General features: G+C 29.0%; 1 protein-coding gene across 1 annotated transcript in view; it reads right to left on the bottom strand.

Moving 5' to 3' along the window:
• cysu (Curly Su) overlaps positions 1-19,490 on the bottom strand; it is a 63,753-nt gene extending 44,263 nt beyond the window's left edge. The window contains exon 1 of the mRNA XM_008200360.3: positions 19,262-19,490. Coding sequence (XP_008198582.2) covers positions 19,262-19,275 — 14 coding nt within the window. The 5' untranslated portion in view covers positions 19,276-19,490. The remainder of the gene's footprint in view (positions 1-19,261) is intronic.
• Positions 19,491-22,069: the final 2,579 nt, after the last annotated feature.

Below are 22,069 nucleotides of genomic sequence, written 5' to 3'. Positions count from 1 at the left end.
TAATTGCATTTGCGCTTAACTTCAGCGGCGGTCAAGGACTTGCCTGTTATGGACGTGATTATTATAATTATTCAGCAAGCTTTACCTATGTGAGTTATTTTATTATTAAATCTTTTTCTTGCTCATATCATTTTTTTTTATTGGAAAAACTTTTATGACTGAAAAGTTAATGGTGCAGCTAAGATAAAGGATAAGAGTAAGATAGTTTTAGCTGAGTCACTTGTTGAGTAAAGTAATCTCATTATTGGTAATTAATTATTGATGAAAGTTGGTTATTAATTTTTAATCATCATCAAATGGGAGAAAAATGCTCTAATTTCTTCACAAGTGCGATTATATAAGCTGAGATCAATTGAAGTAATAAAAGTGTATCGCTATTACATAACGTTTCTTATTACTGTTATTAAGCTATACTTTGAAATACTTTTCTTTTACTCTCCAATCATCTAAAATTAAATCATAGTCTAGCTAAACCGCTCCAGAAACGCTCAATTGACCACCCAGTAGACTATGAAACGGTTTATAAGAAATGTGAAGAAACAAGATTTATGAGGCAAATTGAGATTAATTCCTTTTTAAATAGTTTTACGATACTATTGCCAATATTAAGACGCCCACTTTTTTCGGCCTGAATTGGTTAAATAACAAGACTTAAATTTTGTCATAATTATTACGACAGGTGTGACCAATGGACCGTGAAATCAATACAGGGTGAGCCAGGGTGTTGTATACAGGGTGGTGAACCAAAGTTTTATTTTTTTAATAGAACACTATTTTTATATATTTTATATACAGGGTGACCCAGGGGTGTGTAATCGGTCTATAACTTTTCTACTATTTGAAATATTACCATTCTGTTTTTATTATGCGATCGATCGACTTAAAGCCCACAAACTAAAAATGTTTTTATTATGCACAGGGTGTTGTATACAGGGTGGTGCATCAAAGTTATATTTTTTTAAATGGAACACTCAATATATTTTTGCATAATTAGATTGTACGCAAAAAAATAATGTAACTTTATAAAAACTATTATGGGTCTATCTTTTTTCGTTTTGGAATTATTCAACTTTCCGTTATAAAAAAACCCTATTTTTGAAAAATCACTGCAAAGTCACCTATGAATATTTTCCGAAAAATTTGCAACAGAAAAACTTAGAATACTTTGTAGTTTTAGTTAATAGTTGACTTTTAGTTAAAACACGCAGATAATATACAGGGTGTACCAAAACGCAAAAAGTTGAATAACTCATTTTTTTCAAATGGAACACCCTGTATTTTATTAAATGTATCGAAAACATTTTTGATAGGCTTTCTAAAGGTATGGAATTTCCACAGCAAATTTAAAATATTTTTCGAGATTTTTCAAAAAAATATATTTTATTACAAGTCAATATGTTACCCTAAAATATGATAGTCAACTGGTAATTAATTTTTTGATATGTACTAATGTGACTAATTACACAAGTAATCTAATTATTATCTGATACATAAATGAATTTCACTCATCAAGAATTATTAATAAAATAAATAAAAAATATATTTTTTATTTTTTGAACACTTTAAGAAATATTGTAAATTTGCTATAAAAACCGTATATCAATAGAAAGCTTATGAAAAATGCTATCGACGCATGTAAAGAAATACATGGTGTTCGATTAAGAAAAATGAGTTATTCAACTTTTTGCGTTTTGGCACACTCTGTGTATTATTTGCGTGTTTCAAGTAAAAGTCGGCAATACCTAAAACTACGGGATATTCTGAGCTTGTCTGTTGCAAATTTTTCGGAAAATATTTATAGGCGACTTCGCAGTGATTTTTCCAAAATTGTTTTTTTTATAACAAAAAGTTGAATAATTCCGAAACGAAAAGAGATAGACCTATAATAGTTTATATAAAGTTACAGTATTCTTTTGCGTAGAATCTAATTATAGAAAAATATATAGAGTGTTCCATTTAAAAAATGTAACTTTGGTTCACCAGCCTATATATAGCACCCTGTATACAATAAAAATATTTTTAGTTTGTGGACTTTAAGTCGTTCTATCGGACAGTAAAAACGGCATAGCAATATTTCAAATAATAAAAAAGTTATAGACCGATTACGCACCCCTGGGTCACCCTGTATTACATTTTTCTAAAACTAATTATTTTTTAATTAATGGTTCATTAAAAATCTTCGTTTTTTCTAAATTGCATAATCAATCAAATTAGGATTTTTTGCATTTGTTTAAATATCATAATTTATCTTGTCGTTCCTGTTTGTTGCAAAAATCAATCATGTAATAATTGCTAATTGAAACGTTTAAAGTTGGAATCGCTCGGAGGCATTTATGACAAGTTGTATTATCTTCAAAATGACGTTATTATTAGGAAAGTGGGATAATGGACACACTTACACGCCCAGAATGGACGTAATCGAAAATTACACGCTTTTCAAATTAAGATTCAAGAAGAAAATGGCTTTGTTTTTGGACCAATTTGTGATAAATTATTATCGCTCTATTATTAATACTGTTTCGTCATATTTTACACTGTTTGTAATTTATTTATTTATTTATCGTACAAACAAGGTAAAAGCAACAATAAAATTTAAATAACTGCTTTTATAGTACGGGTGTAGTAAACGAGACAATTCCTCAATGAAAATTTGAGCTAATGATAATTTAATTAAAAATAAATAGTGGTCGACCTTAAACATTAACAGTAGTAAACAATGAATACAACAAATCATTGATAAAGAAGAGTTAAATAAAATAACTTAATAATAATACCTAACAAAAAATAGTCTTGAATTTTTTTTTATCGTTTTTTTTACTTTCTCAATTACTGCAAAACTATTTGAAAAATGAAATTAGTTTGGTGAAAAATTACGTCGAGCTAATTACAAATTTTCTAATATATTTTTAATTATAATTTTTTGTTACACCTATTTTTATTTATTTATATATCAAATGGTATAGTAAATGGAAGTCAAAGTGCACGTTCTAAAATTGTTTTACCCTATACAGGGTGTTCCACTTTCGCAGTGCAACCTTTAACATAGTTTTTTTAAATGGCATCGTAGGTATGTTTGTACATATTTAAATTTGCACTTTTTTGCTTTATAAATCAAATAAATTATGCAATTTAATTTAATCATTCAAACATTATTTATTTTTTCTAATAAAATCGCAGTGTGCTACAATGCATTTTGTCACCAAAAGATACCTCAGATAGTTCTTTACACACAGGTAAAGTCCTAAATTGATATCCCGAAAAACAAAGACACTGCGATTTTTTAATAATGTGTCTGCAGACGGATAAAATTTTAGAAAAAATTAGATAACTTTTGAACGGTTAAAGTAAATTGCAAAAACAAAACTTCTTTATAAAGCCTAAAAATGTACAAATATACAGAAAGTGCCATTTTAAAAAGTATGTTAAAGGCTGCACTGTAAAAATGGAACACTCTATATAGTTCAAAAGATGTTAATGAAAACCTCACTGTATAAAAACAATCATGAAATTTTATGCAGTACCCCTCAAAAGCTTCATTTCTAATATTTTTTTAATGAAAAGTTAGTATCTTTCTTATCTGTTGTAACTGCCTTTCTTTTGTCTTGCCTTCGCTATTATTGTTTTTATTTTTTCTTCTCGTTTACTTGATTTGCCGCTTTTTTGTCTTTCTTAGTTCACACCGGCTGGAAAGTACAGTAAAAACATAAATAAAATTAAGACTTTTTACACATCAGTATCTCTCAGAAGTTTCTAATACTTTTTTGGAAAGCTGTTATATTTTTTCTAAATTATTGTTTTGTATTGAGGAACTTCCAGTCTTTGTTATTCGTTTTGAATTTTTCGTTCTTTTTGTTGCTTCTTTATTTTTCGTCTTATCTTTGCTTCTCTTGTTATAAATTTTTTAGTTCCTAGTGGCCAAGAAATGAAGTAAATATACAAAAATAAAAATTTTGTTACAGTATGACTTTCGTAAGCTTTTAATTTCTTTTTTTAGAAAGCTGCTACGTTTTCTAGTTTTCTATTTGGATTTCAAAATTTCAATAATTTACACTGCCAGATTGAGAATCCGTGTGAAAATATTTTATAACTACAAGAAACAAATGGAAATCCCTAATTTTTGTTGTGTTTTTCAAAAATTAGTAATTAGTTTTTCTAAAGTAATTTTATCAATTAAAAAAGATTTGACTTACTATACTAACATGAATAACAATACACATAAATATTTTAATTTTTGTTTGATATAGTGTTTATAAATTAAATATCTTTTAAACAACCAATAAGACATATTTAAATATTAATTCTTTAGAGTGACAATTTAAAAGTATTTTAGCTGTAGAAATAGAAAATAGGGCGTTTTATTTAACAACTTTAAGTTCTAAAAAAAATGATAAAGCGCTTAAGCTAATTACTTGTAGTTTTTTCTTTTAAGTTGACATTTTTTATTTTTCTTAGTTTTGGTATAAACATTGTTAATGAATGGTCAGTAATTTAATGGTCAACTCGCTGGAACACCTTGTATAAATGCTTCCTTCAAATGTAAAAAAGTTTGTATAAATAAAACCTTCTCATTATTTGTGACCGAAAAAATCACAATTGATAAATGCCCAAATTGTTTACAAGTTTAGACCCTCTTGATGTTTACTGCTTCGAACCAAGAAACATACAGGAATTCAGAAGTTTAATCGATATTTTTTGTGAAAAATCTTAATTCTGTTTCCATTTGTAGTTAAAAGCTTTGCTCATTTGAACGCAAATGAAATGCCTCAATATCAATGACTCAGCCTGTATAGTTTACGATAAAATTTTTGCATTATGTTTATGTTTTACTATTGAGTTTTTAATGCTCCACGTGCCTGTATTTTTTATTTGCTTTGTATAAACTATTATACCACTACAATTTTTTTTAAATTCATTGCTCTGAAAACGTAGACGGTAATGGAACTGCACCCTCTGGCAACATTAACGGAACTATCGAAGACGGGAACGTACATATACCTCGTTTCCTATCCTAACCTTTAGACATCCGTAGCATAAACTTGACAGGGTTACGTCTAATGGTTCCGGAGTTATTGCCCGATAAATGTTCCGGGAACCAAAGTTTTTGTTGTTTTTTGCACCTTGCATGCTTTTACAGAATAAAAAAATAGAATTAAAAAGTACTTTTTGAAATCTTCTTGAATGGCAGTAAAAGTAACATGCGATCGAAAATGATTTGAATTAGAGCAGGCTGTGCTTGCAAAATTTTAGCCACATGTCAAAAATTGACAAATCAGGATTTTTCAAAAACTGATTCCTTGTTTAATTTAAATTATTCCAAAATGCTGTTTACCAATTTCGGTAAAAAAATCTCTAAGAATTTTTTTAAGCAGTTATTTGCTAACATTGAAACAGTATTTCTGAACATCTTCTACTCTACTGTCTCTTGCAACACGATGTTTGAAAAAAAATGTGTCTAAAGTTACACATCTTTTTCAACGCTTATTTTAATTCAGTACATTTTCGATCTCATATTGCAATATTTTATTGAACATAAAAAATTAAATTTCAGGTAACCAAACTAACTGACAAGAAAAGACAAAATTTTTAGGATACCATTAACAGTAAATACAAAGTGAACCAACTAGTACTGCTGTCAGTACCTTAAAATGTGTTTGAAACAGCTTTTTCCATTTTTACATTATTAGAATAAAATTAACTTGTTTCTTAATCATGCCACATCCTCAATGCATTAGCAAACACCAAAATAATGAATTCCGATAGCCAACATGCTAAGAATCAGTGTTAATATTCATGCAATTTTTCTAAAAATGACTAACCACGTGAGATTCCATCAACTTTCTCTCACATGACGACTCCTCTTATTGTGCTAAATGAATAATTAGGAAACACTTAAGTGCCTATTTTTTGGCAAACAAGGAACTTGATGTACCTGGTGTGTCGTAACACATTGCACACCAACTTTGATCTTGAATGATTTTTTCCGAGATCACCTTTCAAATTCTTGCGTTAATTTATTGTTTGTTTTTTAAATAGAGGTAATAAACAAATCAATTAAAAAATATCGGTCTGTATCCACACTAATTAGCATAATATGAAAGTAAAAGTTCGCTCCGATGCAGGTAAACTTTACAGCGCCTTGGTTGCTTCATTTCTCATAGAGCATCTTTCTCTTATACAATTCGCCACTTGTAATTGTTTTTACGTAATCCCGCATCCCGTGACTACATCTGTGGTAATCCTCCTATTACTTCCGCCAAGGCCTCACCAGATTTTTCCGAGGCATCTCACATGACTAGACAGAAAGTAGAAGGCATTTCACCATAATAGGTAATTTTATACAACCTATAACCTTACGCGATCTCGTTCGGAGCAGCGAAGCAAATATTCCTGCAGTACCACCATGTAATGTAATTATTATTATGTCACTCCCTCTTCTACAGTTCTATAATTAGCACAGTCCAGTTATATTTACGTTCCATTTAGATAGCAATTAATCAGCGACCGTCCTTGATTTCTGATTAGGGAAAAAGGAGCATGTTAGCAGGCGCTGAAATTATTTTACAGTTACAGGAGGCGTGCCAAGGTCGGTAAACACCGGCCGGAAACGGTACCATTACGGTAGCACTAACATGTGTAAGTGGGCTAAGCATTTTTAACTGTAATAGATTCATCGCAAATGTCTAGATGAAATCGAAATTGCTCACCTTTTCTGACAAAAGTGTATCAAGTCTTGAGGAGAGTTGAAAGTACGTCGCTTATCTTTTCAGGAACTTTGATTTCTTGCGAATAGTTTCGAGTTCGCGGATGTGAGAGGATAACAGTGTTATTTACAAAAATTCAAATTGTTGAACTGGGGGATACAAGTGTTGTAGTCATTCTCTAGTAATTATTGTTTTTTGTGCGATATTTTTGTAATAATAAATAAATAATAAATTGTAGACTTTTACTTTTACTCTTTATTATAACATAATTGTGTATTTAACCCACATTAAATAAGAATACAATGTAAAATGGGAAAAAGAATTATGTAATTTACATAAAAACATTTTCAAATTTAGTATCACTTATCAAAAAGAATAACAGAATGGTTTAGGTAATGTTGATGCTATGCTTGAAAGACTAAGAAATAAATGGGAATACACGAAAAAAACAATTGTAGTGTTAATAAAGATGATAAAATATTGGAAAAATTGACACTGAAAATCGGTTGTCTTCTAATTTCATCATTTTAGGCAAAATGAGGCAATTTTCCTATAGTTTCTCTTTCAATTAGAAGAACAAATACCACAGTTTGTGAGCAAAAATTGGGCTATGACTAAATAAACAAGATTTTGCTTAGCTGGAGTTTCTCATTTTTTCTTCTTTTAATTTATCACATGTTTTAGAATCTCCACAATTTTGTTTTAACGTAGCAAAATTATTTTTGGCGTGTGTATTAACAAAGATAAAATAACACTAACTTATTACATGAAAAATAAAAAAAATGCAAAAAATTCACAATTTTGAATTACTTAGAAAAAATATACTTTACATTTTATATTTCTTCGCAAATAAATACTTATGTCTCTTTAAGTAAATAATATAATGTGTTCAAAAATGGTTGTTCATCAAGTCACCTTTGCATTTTGAACGTAATGTGCCGCTTAATTTAAATTAAGTGACTGATCTGTCAAAATAATGCAAAAATGCTTCGAATTCAATAACAAAAATATACACCACAAAAATCATAGAAATATAAAACACAAATTAAAACAAATACTATAATTGAAAAAACTTTACCAAAAACTGAGTAAAAAGCTAATTCAAAAAGTTGACAGAAAAATTGCGATAGTCATTTGTACTAATTGATTTTGAATTCCATAGTCAACTTGATCAGCAACCATTTTTGAACACATTAGTTGAAAATGTTCCACTTTTTTAGTTGTATTAACAATGGTCTAATTTTTGCCTTTTTTATTATTACCATTCTCATACACAAACAAAAACGTTAACAAAAATAAGTACATACAAAGGTTACAAAATCAAAATGTTCATTTAGTAATGAAATTATTTTGCGAAATTTTGGAAAAAGGGTAGAAATGTTTGCCTTTATCAAGTGTTACAGTCTGAAAGCTAACTACAATTTCTGTCAAAATCAGCATACTAATTTAAGTGTTATTTAAATACGTTTTTCCGAAACATAGGTGCGTTATTATTTTGTAAAATTTTATCAAAAAATAGCCAGAGTCCAGAAAATATATTAAATAAAATGAAAATAGTGTTTTTTTAATTCCAAACACTTAAACCGTGCCTAGAAATCAAATAATTTATTTTCTTTTTTAGATTTATTAAACTTTACACTACAAAAACTGACATTTTTTACTTTAAACTTTTTTTGGTCGATTTCGAGATAATTAATAATCGCAAATCAAAAAACCTCCTTTAATTATTGTTAAAAATTGTTTTCACGTCATTTTTTTGACTTTCAAAATTACAGAGCTAAGGCATCACTTATTTCAATAAACTTCTAATAAAGACTAAAAACGCCCATTTCTTAAAAAAAATTGTACAACTATGAAAATAACCTTGAAAGCCCAAAAACTCAAACACAACATACTACAAGTATCGAGTTTCAGATTTTGTTAAATATGAAACAATCGTGAAATTTTTGACGTCATGTGTAGGTTTTTCGATCTACTTTTAACAAAATCACGCAAAAAATTGTGTTCAAAAATTCGAGTGACTCCAAATTTTTGTTTTATTTTTGCAGTTTTTCGACTTTTTGTGGAGAATCTTGTTGATTAACGTGCTGAAAGTGCATCATAAAAAGTAGGAAAGGTGAGTTGGAACATAAATTAATTGCGTGAATAAATCTTTATTAATAACAAATCAATTTACAATTTATATCTTTACATGTTTTCTAAGCTTTGTAACTGTAACAGAAATTTTTAAATTTTTGTTGGAAAATTTTTAAAACGACTTGTAATTGGTTGGTTTTACAGTTGGAAATTCAATGACAAACACATTAAAAATTTTCGTGCGCTAGATAAGTAAGATAGAAGGTAATTTTTATTGGTCAAATTACTTATTTCAGCGATAAATGAGACATTATTAAACCGATTTAGGGCCGACTCTCTCAGAAAACGATTTTCGTTTTCGTTTTTACAGTAAAAATGCATTAAATCACTGGCAAATTAATTAGAAACCTCATCAAAATTTGTATTGAACTTAAGTTTTAGTTTTTATGTAAGCAGATAGGTAATCATTATCTAGCCTTAAATTTAGATAATTTTTAAACAAAATAGCATCCAATAGGTAAGTACGGTGCGTTCAAAAAGTCTTTAGATCAACGCTTGCTGTGGAATCTAGATTGACAGATTTTTATTGTCTTTGACAGATTATCCTTTTATTCTGTTGAAGTGTCAAACGCGCTACTTGCAATTTTCTCCAACGCCAGCTTATTGTCATGATTTTTTCACAAATTTTTTGAATTTATTTCTGAGATGTGTTTCATTTGAAGTTTCAAACTAGTTACGTAACGATGGTAATTTTAGAAAAATTATCAATTTTTTAAGACAGACACAAAGTGTCTGTTTTTCGAGCTCCACCTTGGGGGATCTCAGTTATTTAAGAGATACGCGGTCGGTTAAATTAAGACAAAGTTGTGCAATTTTATGCTGAAAAATTATCTGCAAAAAATTTGATGTGTCATTTTTAGTTTTTGAATTATTGAGAAAAATTAAAAAACTGTTACTTTTGTTTTTATTTTTTAAGGGAAAACTAAAAGAACTAGACGCTTTTAACAAGGGCATTTTTCACGCACTTTTTTCCAAGAAATCTAAATCTGTCATCGCCTTTTCCAAAGCGTTCTTGATGTCAGAGTTACAACACTTAACTTTGTTTTTTCTTACAGACGCCATATGTGGCATTTATATTTTTGAAAAGTCTTTTTGTTCCTAATTAGAACGATATATCACATGATATAATCGAATCTAACGTGCTGAACAAAATTAAAAAAAAGCGTTTTTGCAAAGAGTGCTTTGGAAAAAACGTCAAAAATGTAATTTAACCAATTAAAGTTTGACAGTTCTACTAAATATACTAAATCCATATTCAATTAAACCTCTAAAGTCTAGTTTGTTTTAAAACAAAATAGTTGGCGTTTTTTCAAAGCACTCTTCGCAATAGTGCTTTTTTCTTCATTTTGATCAGCATTTAAAATTCGATCATATCATGAGATACATCGTTGTAATAAGGAAGAAAAACACTTTTCAAAAATACAAATGTCAAATATGGCGTCCATGAGAAAAAACAAAGTTAAGTGTTGTAACTCTGATGTCAAGAACGCTTTGGAAAAACCGATGACAGATTTAGATTTCTTGTAAAAAGTGCGAAAAATGTCCTAGTTAAAACGTCTAGTTCTTTTGGTTTTCGCTTGAAAAAATATAAACATAAAAATTACAAATTTTCGTTTTTTTTTCCAATAATTCAAAAACTAAAAATGATACATTAATTACAACCTTAGTCCGAATAGTATGCTAAATAATTCCCAAACACCTGTCCGTGAAATAAATGAATTTATAACGTTATAATTTTAACAAAAGTGTGTTAAAAAACGCACTACACTACGAGTGAAAAAAAATGAGGTGAACAGGAAATGACCCAAAAGAAAAATGTCAACGGGAAGCATTTTCGACATTCCGATGACCGATCACTTCTATTTTGACATTTCGAACAATATCAATCATGTTATCTTTCTCCTTTCAAGTGCCAAAAATAAAATCTTTTACCTGTCATGACAACAAAGCTACGATACGATCAGGTGAAAATAAACACATAAATAAAAATAATTGAAGAATGTAGAGTCTAGAATTAAAACGATAAAATCTTCCGGAATCTTACGCATAATTACACTTAAGTGACATTTAGCTCATTTGCGAGTCTTTTTTGCATCATTGCAAGGTTAGAGCATGATGGCAGTGGACATTTCCGCAGAAACATAAATATTTATTAGATACTAGCTGATTGCCCAGCCCGTTGACCGATAGAAGAGCGAAAGGAAGACTTTCACTCCGGGGGACTCATCTGCTGTGTTTCTTTGACCGACTGCGGATTTATGAATTTTGTAATAAACTGACCGTGTCATGGCTTACTGTGGGCGTGCGAAGAAGAACTCGACCGGAGACAGAAAGTTGCAAGACTGTCACAGAAATTATTTTTTTTCCTAAAGACCATAAGTCAAGCATTGACGTACACACATTTGTGTGAAAGTATTTTTCCGTCTGTCCGTCCGTTATAATAAAAATGTGAAAGCAAATTAATAGTTTGTTTTCGTCGGTCAAATTAAAACTGTATACAGAATACCTAATGGATTTTGTGCCATATTATTGACCCCTTTGGGTGTATGGGAGTCACGCGTGTCATAACGATTAGGAATGCGAATGCTATACGCTGAAAGTGTAACTGGATTTGGGTGATTAAAATGTCAGAAGCCTAAAAGGGTAATAAGAAAAAAATAAAAAAGCATGTACAAAATTGCTATAGTAAAAAAATGTTGAAGAAATAATCAATGCAAAAATTATGGAAAAAAGCCGCTATTTGTATATTTTTAAGCGAAAATTAAAAGAACTAGAAGTTTTTAGCTAAGACGTTCTTCAAGTTTTTTTTACAAGGAATCTAAATCTGTCATTATATTTTCCAAGGCGTTCGTGATGTCAAAGTTACAACACTCAACTTTGGTTTTTCTTATGGAAGCCGTTCTTTCTTTTTGTATTTTTGAAATCTGTTTTTATTCCTGATTACAACGATATATTACATTATATGATCGAATTTTACATGCTGATCAAAATGAAGAAAAAAGCATTTCTGCGAAGAGTGCTTTGGAAAAAGCGTCAACAATTTTGTTTTTCAACAAACTAGATTAAAGAGGTTTAATTGAATTTGGATCTTGAAGGGTCACTAATTTAACAAGTAAACGACATAATACATAATAAGCTGGAATTTTATTTTTCACAAAACAAGACAAGACAAAGTTATAAAAATTATGCTTGCATATTTAACAGAACTATCAAAATTTCGTTTCTTAAACAATATTTTTGACGTTTTTTCTAAAACACACTTTGCAAAAACGTTTTTTTTATTTTAATCAGCATGTAAGATTCAATCATATAATGTGATAACATCACTGTAATCAGGAACAAAAAGACTTTTCAAAAATACAAGTTTCGAACATGGTGTCCATAGGAAAAACCAAAGTTGAGTGTTGCAACTCTAACATCAAGAACGCCTTGGAAAAAGCGATGACAGATTTAGATATCTTCCAAAAAGTGCCAACTTAAAAAAGTCTAGTTCTTTTGGTTTTCGCTTAAAAAAATAAAAACGAAAATTACAATTCATTAATTCAAAAACTAAAAATGACACATAAAATTTTCTTTTAAATAATTTTTCAGCATAAACATGCGCAACTTTGCCCTAATTTAACCGACCTCGAATCTCTTATAATAACCGAGATCCCTATGGTGGGGCTCAAAAAAACGGACAGTCTGTATATAGAGAATTTAAAGTGCAGCATTTAATCCCATGAATGGAGTTTGTTGCCTCGAAGACAAAATTTGAGGGCAGTAACCACTCAAGGAATTTAGGCAATTTGATTCCGGAGTATATACGCTATTTTTTCACTTCCAAAGTATTTATTTTTTGCATTTTTAAGATAAAAATAGATACTTTAGTTTCTGTCTACAGGCATTAAAGTGGGTCTAATGTAGACTAAAGTATCTATTTTAGTCCCAGAAGTACAAAAAGAATATTTTTACATGCCATTAATGTCTTTTGACTTGTTTTAAATTGCAAAATGAAATTTTTATAAATCAAGACAAAATTTAAAAAAGAGAAAAAAATGTGGTTTATTTTTGAAAAATTCTTAGAGACCACACAAAAACTCAAATCACCCGAGAATTATGAACATGCATCTTAGTAATAACCACATAACCGACATCCTGTGAAAAGAAGTTCTGTAAAAAATTATTTTAACTATAGATATTTAAAAAATTAATAATCACAGATTTTTTTCTACATTTGCTTGTTATAATAATAATAATATTTACTTAGATAATATAAATACATAAAATAAAAATATTAATTAATCGAAACTACGAAAGATTATGACTATGGGTATTAGGGAAACACTGATTTTTGTGTGAACAATAGTTTAAAAAAGAGACACCTTTTGTGTAAATGTAACACTAAAAAAAGCAGACAAACAGCAAAAATAATTATTAAAATATAAAATAAGTAAAATAAGAACACTTAGCAAATTAATTTCGATTGTCTAATCTTTAAAAATTCTCGAGTTATATTGTACTAATAAGGTACAGTCACGATCAAAAAGCATGACACCTTTACCAAACGGTCTGGATAGCAGATTAAGTCATAAATTCAACAAACTATCCTAGTAGTTTACATGATATCAAGCTGGTTTATAAACTAGCCAAACGTATACATCACATGAAAAAGACCTAGGGGTGTCATTGTTTTTGATCATGACTGTACTGAAGTTGCTTTTTTTTTCTGACAAGTATGGAGTTTATTCTTTGTTCTCTGAGGCAATACAGGACATAATCAAGATGTATATTCTTAATTTTAATAAAATAATAAAAATCTTTACCATAAAATAGAAATAAATATTATTTTTCTTTAATTTAATTCAGTTGAGTGCGAATCAGTCATTCCAAAAGTTTTATAATTGAAAAAAATGGTAAAGTTACAAAAAGTAGTAAACTAATTGGGAACCTTTGTCGAGAAGTGATTTTCATAGTCTTAATTGTTTTACAAAAAAACTAAATTTTATAAATTAAATAGAAAAACGAAATAATAAGATTGTCAAACTATAAATTGTGTTTTAAAAAAGTTTAATCTTCACAGTTCTCAGAAATGGTTAGAAAAATTAAGTATAATTTTGCAACGCTACCTAAAAATTTAGGAATGTTAATGTTAATGTCGGGGCTTAATATTTAAACGAAAAGATTTTTTTTGCAAATTTAACTACATTTTCGATATAGTTATTTGACTCATCTTCTACACGTAGCAACCTTTTTGTGACATCAGTAATTATAATAATAAATAATAGAATTAAAAAAGCTTTGTAGTTTTTCCTTTCCAGAAAGGATTTTTTTATTATTACGAATATTGATGCAGTAATTAACTATGAAATTTTCAGAATATACTTCTCTTTATTTTCATTTTTGAGTTTCCATCAGTAGTGCTTGCAAATATTCTGCCTTTTTTTTTCTGTTTTACAAAACAATTTTTAACAATGTTTTACGAAAACTAAATCCATTAATAACGACATTATAAAAAGATACAAAATTATAAATTTTGGTTAAATATCATTCCAAATAACTAAGTTTTATAACTATACAGGGTGTCTCAAACTTGGCGAGTTTGAGCATTATAGAGAATCACTTCAGTAGAAAAAATTTAGAAAAAAAAATTAAGATTAGGGGCTTCCCCACAAAGATACACTGATTTAAAGATCAAACTTTGAATTGTGTTTTCTTCAAATGCAAGCTAAAAGTTTCACAGTTTATTGTGATTTATAGTGTAGATCTTAAATCTTGTTAATTTTAAATTTTGATTACTTCCGACTGATTTTTAAGAAATTACGACAGTTTCAAAAAAAATTACTTCAAAATAAAGCTCATTTTTTGAGAAATTCTTTTACAGTATTATTTTCCACCATCATCTACACAATATTTTTTGCTCGCATTTGAAGAAAACGCAGTTCAAAGTGCATCTTCCAACCAATGTATATTTTTTGAGAAGTCCCGAATTTTTTTTTGTTTCTATATTTGGACCAGTAAAGCGATTCACTATTCACTACAACGCCAATTTTGAGACACGCTGTATAAATAAAAAATATTAGCAATAAAATGGAACCACGGGATAAAATACCTACTAGAGTCAAGTGCCTTAGTGGTCGGCATCTTCAAAGCGCCATAAAGGTCAATCCATCCAGTTCGTAATAAAATTCAAATAAAAGCGCAACTTTTATCTTAGTTCTACTTTCATTAAATAAATTAAAAACATAAAAACGACTACAATATTACTCTAAATTATAGAAAATGTAAATTTATTTGCCTTACATAACCATTATTATTATACTATCGGGGAATAAATCTGCTTCTACATATGCAAACTGTTCATAATTGCCAACAAAAAGAGCAAAATTAAGCAAACATTTTAACTCTGGTTTACTACTCCCATATTGTTTTCGCATGCAGTGATAAATTACAAAATTAGATGTATGTATACATATGCACAAGTGCCAATTATGAGGCTTAATCTATTGGAAAACACCTATTATCGGTGATTTGTCTTGAATATTAATTAAAGTATAAATAAGACTGTCTTTAATTGGGCCTTGTGACAGTGCTTAGTTATTTATGGGCCTAAAGTATGAGTTTTTCACAAACTCGAAACCTCCTTCAAATGATTGAATTCCGCTGACTTTCGCCGTAAAATGCATAATCAAATCGAAAGGTGAATTGTTCAAATGATCGGTGAAAGAAGCGCAGGAACTGCCTAACAATAGAAGAGATGCACCTAACAGTTAAAACTCCTCAAATTGTTCGTGAGCACAAGAGTGTAAAGCTGACACTTTGACATTCAGAGCGTACAAAAGAAGTGTCACTGGGTCGACGATTGGGCAAGAGATAATTAGACCAAGCAATGTCGAGATCTTGATCTTAATCAAACGGTGATGATCTCTTTGGAACCATAAAAGGAATCCAGTGAATGTTTCTGATCAATTAGATCTATTTCAAAAGAGTAATTAAACTAGTAATTTTATTGAGTTATTGCTCAAGGAGTCTGTATTTTGCCAGGAGGTGATGACAAAAATATCAGATTGTGATGTCGAAGAGAGCCTCTGGCGAAAGTAGTGAGTGTTATTAAATGTCATCAATCAGGACCTGTCGGCAATTCTGATACCTAGACGTATTACACACTTTCGATGGGATCAAAAGTGACACTTGGATAAAAGTTAACAGCTGTGAAATACGCTTATCACTATGATTTATTTTATGGTCTCATTTAGATAAAAACGAATGTATTACAGTAACAGTAAACTAATTTCAAATGTTACAAGCAATCACCCTGTATATAATTTGCTCACTTACCGTCATATTTAATAAAAACAAAAAGAAAAATCGTAGTTCCTATACAGAGCGTGTTTAAAGAGACACAGAAAAATCACATTCTCCTCATTTTTCAAAAAATCTACATCATGCACAATATTCAAAAATTCATACTGTTATTGGTTTTTGAGTAATAACGTGATTTTATTATCAGTTACCAATTCTTTTTTAATAACAACTAACATTTTTATATTGCTTTTATTTGATCACATTAGGAGCGTTTCTTTAATTATTATACAGGCTGGATTAAAAGTATGGATACAGTTAAATATTATAAAAACTATTTATCAAAACTTATTGAATTTTGGTATGTGCTTAAGAGTATATAAGTTCTATCGTTTCATATGTTTATCAAATTTCTATGTTCTTTTGTTCTTAGGATACAAGGCTAACTTAATTTTTTACCGTTTTTTATGAGTTCTATGGTGTTAACACATGCAGACCTTATTTTCATCAAAATAAAAAAATTGAATTATTAAAATTTTGCAAAATGTAAAGTCTTGGAAATGTTGTCTTTATCTATTGTTAGTACTTTGCCGCTTGAACTTTGCCCAAAAAAACATGTAAAACTAATTATTGCACACAAGTTTAATTTTTGGCTAATATACAAGTGACAGATCCGTTAAAACAGTATTTTCAAACCTAACTTAATTTTACTTTTCTAAAAATCTATTACATTTTTAGAATTTAATTCGAATTCAGAAGAAATCGGAAAAAAATGCTGTTTGAAAAATTACTAAGCCTGCCCATTTTGTGCCATTAAAAATCAAGTTGTATTTTCGAATAAATTTTAAAGTGCTATGTTAAACTATTTTGAAAATATTTAGCTGTAGCCTTAATTTTTTAGCGACCCGGTGTATTTACAACAAATATAAAAATAAAGTAAAAAATACAAATGTTATCGAAGTTTACACTTCTTATTTTATAAGAGGTGATTATTTTTCATTATTTCTTTGTGTTTAAATTTTATGTTACGTGTCATGCTAATTATTGGTATTAAGAAAATATATTAAATAATTATTTTTTATAAAATGAGGGAAGAAATGAAAACTTAAAGCTATGGTCACATTATTTTATTTTATTTTATAATTGTTTTATTTATTTTTATATTTAGCAGCATTTTAGCATTTAAAAAAATTAAAACTGACGACATAAATTTTGGAATAGTGTCAAGATGTAGTATTTATAACAAAATCAATTAATCTGTTACAAAACTATTAAAATTTAAACAAAAAATATTCAGACTTGGGATCTTAACACACCATTAAAAAAATTATAAAACAATAGGAAAATATAATAAGCAAAATTTTTTGGCATTGATACTAGTAGCCTCTTTTGATTAAATTTTTTTGACGTTATTAAAATGCAGGGTGATTCAAAAATGCCGTACAATCTCTCGGGTGCTGATAAAGGACATAATAAGACATAATGTCTTATGATCTACAAAACAATTAAAAAACTTGCAAATTCAACAATAAATCAAATTCGACATTCTAGGAAACAAAAGAGCAACAATCGATACCGTTGCTAAGGCAAATAAAATAAAAAATATATAAAAAAGTAGCTTGAAAAAAATCTGACTTTTGTCTTTAACTGAAGGTATTTTATCACCATACGATAGATTGTCCGCCACTTTTGAATCAGCCTGTGTATTAAAATATATAATATTATATTATAAGAAGAAGAAAATGTTATCAAAGTTTACACTTCTTATTTTATTGGGGGTGATTGTTTTTCATTATTTCTTGTGTTTAAAGTTTCTTACGTGTCATGCTAATCACTAGTTTTAGGAAAATATATGAACTAATCAGTTCTTATAAAATAAATCAAGAAACGAAAACTATAAAAGCTGTGGTCAACTTATTTTATTTTATAATTGTTTTATTTATTTTTAGATCTATCAGAAAGTAAAACAGTAAAAAAAACAGTAAAAAAATTGTTGGTTTAGTTAGTTATAAAAAGTCATTTATAAAAATAAAATTGAGCAGCCTTTTTGTATTAAACTTTTTTGGTGTTATGAAAACAATTAGTACCTATAATAATAATTAATAAATATTATCAGAAAAAAATATCAACGTTACTCTGCAACTTTCTTTCGACGTTAAAAATATTAGATTATTAGTTATATTAATTGGCTAATATAAATAGCAGTTAAATTATATTAAATACCTACAGTCAAATTTGTTAAAATCAAAGTAAATAGGGAGGGCAATTGGTTAATGTCTACAAATCGATAGTTCAGAAGCAAAACCAAAAAGTTCACTGAATATTATTTTACAGAAGAAACAAAAAAATAAATCGCAATTGTCCTGAAATACAGACAAAAAACACTATGTGGGAGTTAAGCCATGGTATCTCTCTCTCTCTTGGGACCATAAACGCAAATTAGGTAAAATATTGAATATCGAGATTTCGAACCTTAATGCTCGAAATATTACAAATTATTTAATAAATAGCAGTATAGTATCATTTTTAGATACCGCAATTATATGTACTTAAAATTACTAATAAAGCCTTTGTATTTATACTCAAATAGGCGCTGTAAAAATTTTTTAGAGTGAATTTTCCCTCGAGATAGTACGTGTATGTATGGACTTGGAATAAAATTAGTACTTAGAAAAAACTCCCAAAATTGTTTTGGATTCTCAAATCCACAAAATATTTATTTTTCATTTTTCACATATTTTTGCAAAAATTGCTATAAAATATTTGCTTTTCTGAAATCTAACTAGTTTTAAGGGTAAATGCAAGGGAGGAGCATTTTGAAAGAAACTTAGAAATTAAAGTTTTCGAAAAGAAAAAACAACTAACACATATTTTTCTCAAAGACCCTCGATACCTTCCTCCCAGTGGTAAGAGAGTCGTCAGAAAATTACTCATAATTAACATTTTTGCAAATTTTAAGAATAAATTTGATATTTTGCGACCGTTTTAACGGTCCACCAGCCTCTGGCCAATAACCCCAGGTGCCGTCCTTCGCAAAAATGTCTACAAACCATCTGTTAACCTTCGCCAATCGCGAGGTATCTCCACATTAATTCAGTCAAGTCAGAATTTTAAGAAGACAAAAAAATTGTAAAGGCACCTACCTGTTAAAAATCATTATTAAGTTCCTATGGCACACTTGAAAAAGAAAGAAAAAAAAACAGTTTGCAGCACTGCACAGTGCACTCCACCCGCGCGTTGTACAATACTTCTTTCACGAGAAGAGCACGGATGTGGGTTAGTACGGTCGGTCAATCGTATACACTGTCACTTATTAAACCAGCTGGTGCCGAGAACCAAAGCTTTGGCACTAAGGAGGAGAGAGAATTTTTACCCCTCCATGGCTCGATGATAGAGTAACCGGTGTCAGGGTCTACACCGAAATGTGGAGAACATCTTACGAAATTAGGCTAATTAGACGGAGGGGTTTCGCGGAGACGATGGGAGTGACAACTTGCCACTGGCAATGGTTTTAACGATTTTTGAGTTACTATGTATTTTGACAAATTTTGGCAATGCTTGGGCCCAGGAGTTGAACTTATTTTTCGTGTTATGAATCTTTGACTGAACCAAAGAGAGATTTACTCGTGTCTATAGTTTTCCTTGAATTTTAGATTTTAAAATTCCAATTTTGGAATGACTAAAAAATATTTTTTTAAATTTTATTTTTAAATGACACTAACTTTTTTTTCAAATTTATGTATATTCTTGTTAAGGTCCTCAGAAAGTTACCATATTTTTTTCATGTAATTTAAACCTAATTTTTTTTCTATTTAAAAACTTTTATTTAACTTGCTTTGTTGTCTGTCTGTCTGTTTTATATTTTTGGAGCCAAATTTGAAAGGGTTCCCGTTGTCCCAATGAATTGAAATTTTGCATACTTACGTAATCTGCGTGACAATGCAGTCCTATGTGGTTAAATACCCCCTAAAGGAGTTAAATGGGGTTTTAAAGTTTTAGGTTATGTTTACAAATGGGTTTTCGATGTGTATATACCGTAACTTATACCAATAGTAACAGTATGTTAGGCATTGGGAAATATACAGGCTGTAAATGAAATAAGTACATTAATTTTAACTGGTAATAGAACTCGTAAAGACCAAAAATTTTTCATAATAACTTTTTTTCAAAACGTTTTAGTTTTTGAGTTAAAATTATTTTAAAATCTTACACAATTTTCTTACACGCCACTGGAAGCAAAGTTACCTAGTCGACAAGATTACCGTATGAATCTGTTACCGTTGGTACCGTTGGAGCATTTTATAAAAGGCTCGTCAATTTGTAGGAGGGAAAAATTATTGTAAATTTAAAAAAATGCTATTTTGAAAAAATGGTACATAGAAAAAGTGTTTGCCTTGATGAGTTTATACAACAGGTTAAAATTAATGTACTTATTTCGCTTACATTCTGTATTAATGCCTAATCATTTTCATTACATCTCGTTACAAACACATGTCATTTTTCTTGGACGATAGAGGAGGACGATCTGAGGAGAATATTTTTTTTACAAATTAGGATTTTAAAATTTATAAAAGCTTTGGAAACGGTTATAAGTGATAACAATACGGCATTACAGAATTACTTTCTTAAATTGAGCACTGTTCCTAAAGCTTTAATAAATCTTAAAGCGTTTTTCTGAATAAACATTTTTTTTAATTATTTTTACGTATCAATTCTGGAAAGTGAGGTTTTACTGGACGAGTAAGCAAATAGCAGTAGAGTATAAGTAGAAGTTCACTTTCCGGACGTGATGCGTACAACATTTTTTTTTGCAACCGAGATGAAGATTTATTCATCTTGAAGGAGCATTTGACGTCATTAACAATGTTAAAAACATGACTGCAGTTGCAATACCTCAGTTTTCATGTAGCATTTCTGCACATAATTAATTTAATACTTATTTATAATAAATAAACCTCTAAACTTCCAACTTTATTGTCTCGTTTTTACCGGACTAGTCCGGGAAAAATTATCCAGCGGACTAGTCCGGTAAAATGGTACTTTTCGGGATGTATATTATAAAAGTAAAATGTTCATCACTCGGTTTAAAATAATTAAAATTCGGTACAAACTAAACTGTCAGGTCATAATGACTCAATTTAGGAACAACTGAACAGCTTGAACAGCTCCTCTTCGAACGTTCTTAGTAATTATTGGTTTAAATCTAAAATAGAATCAATTCATATGAGAACTTTTACTTTTTTTTAAACAACAAAGTAGAATCCAAAACACCAATAACCGAAAAAGTCAAGAAATGCATTTTTTCTTATTAAATGACGTGTGCTTCTCTTAATTCTTCTGGGTTAATTCTAAGATATTTTTGAGGCTTTCTTCCAATATTGTATTTTTAATCATTTTTATTAAAACCATAACCCATGAAAACTAACAGCTTTAACAAAATCTGTTAATTTACGATTGTTAAACATACTATACGTGATAGATTAATTTTCTTATGCAGTTCCACTATTTAATAATATTTTTGACAAAATGTAGGTACCTATAGTTTTAATATCACAAACACCAAACAACAAATAATACATATCTGTCTAATTTTTCTTTAATTTTTAATCAATTCCAGTAGTTCACATATTTTTTATCAATAGTTCTAATATAGTTTTTTACAGTCTTGATGCTTTCAGAATAATTTTTTTTACGAAAATCTATAGGCCAAGAGATTAGTATTTTTTAGTTGCACTTTTGTAATTCTGTATATAAGTGTAGTGTTTCTAAAGTAATTATTGATATAATAGTCCTAAACATCTATCTACATTTTAAAATTCGTTTTTTGAATAATTATTTTTTAATCTCCAGGTCTATTAGCTATCGTTTCTTAAAGGTTTTACAAAATTACAAAATTTTAAATTATGTTCATTTGGAGATTAATAAACAAAAATGTTTTTTGTAAAAAGTAC

Source organism: Tribolium castaneum, chromosome 7, assembly GCF_031307605.1.
Source record: "Tribolium castaneum strain GA2 chromosome 7, icTriCast1.1, whole genome shotgun sequence".
Classification (NCBI taxonomy): Eukaryota; Metazoa; Arthropoda; class Insecta; order Coleoptera; family Tenebrionidae; genus Tribolium; species Tribolium castaneum.
This window is presented reverse-complemented; position numbering and strand designations above follow the sequence as displayed.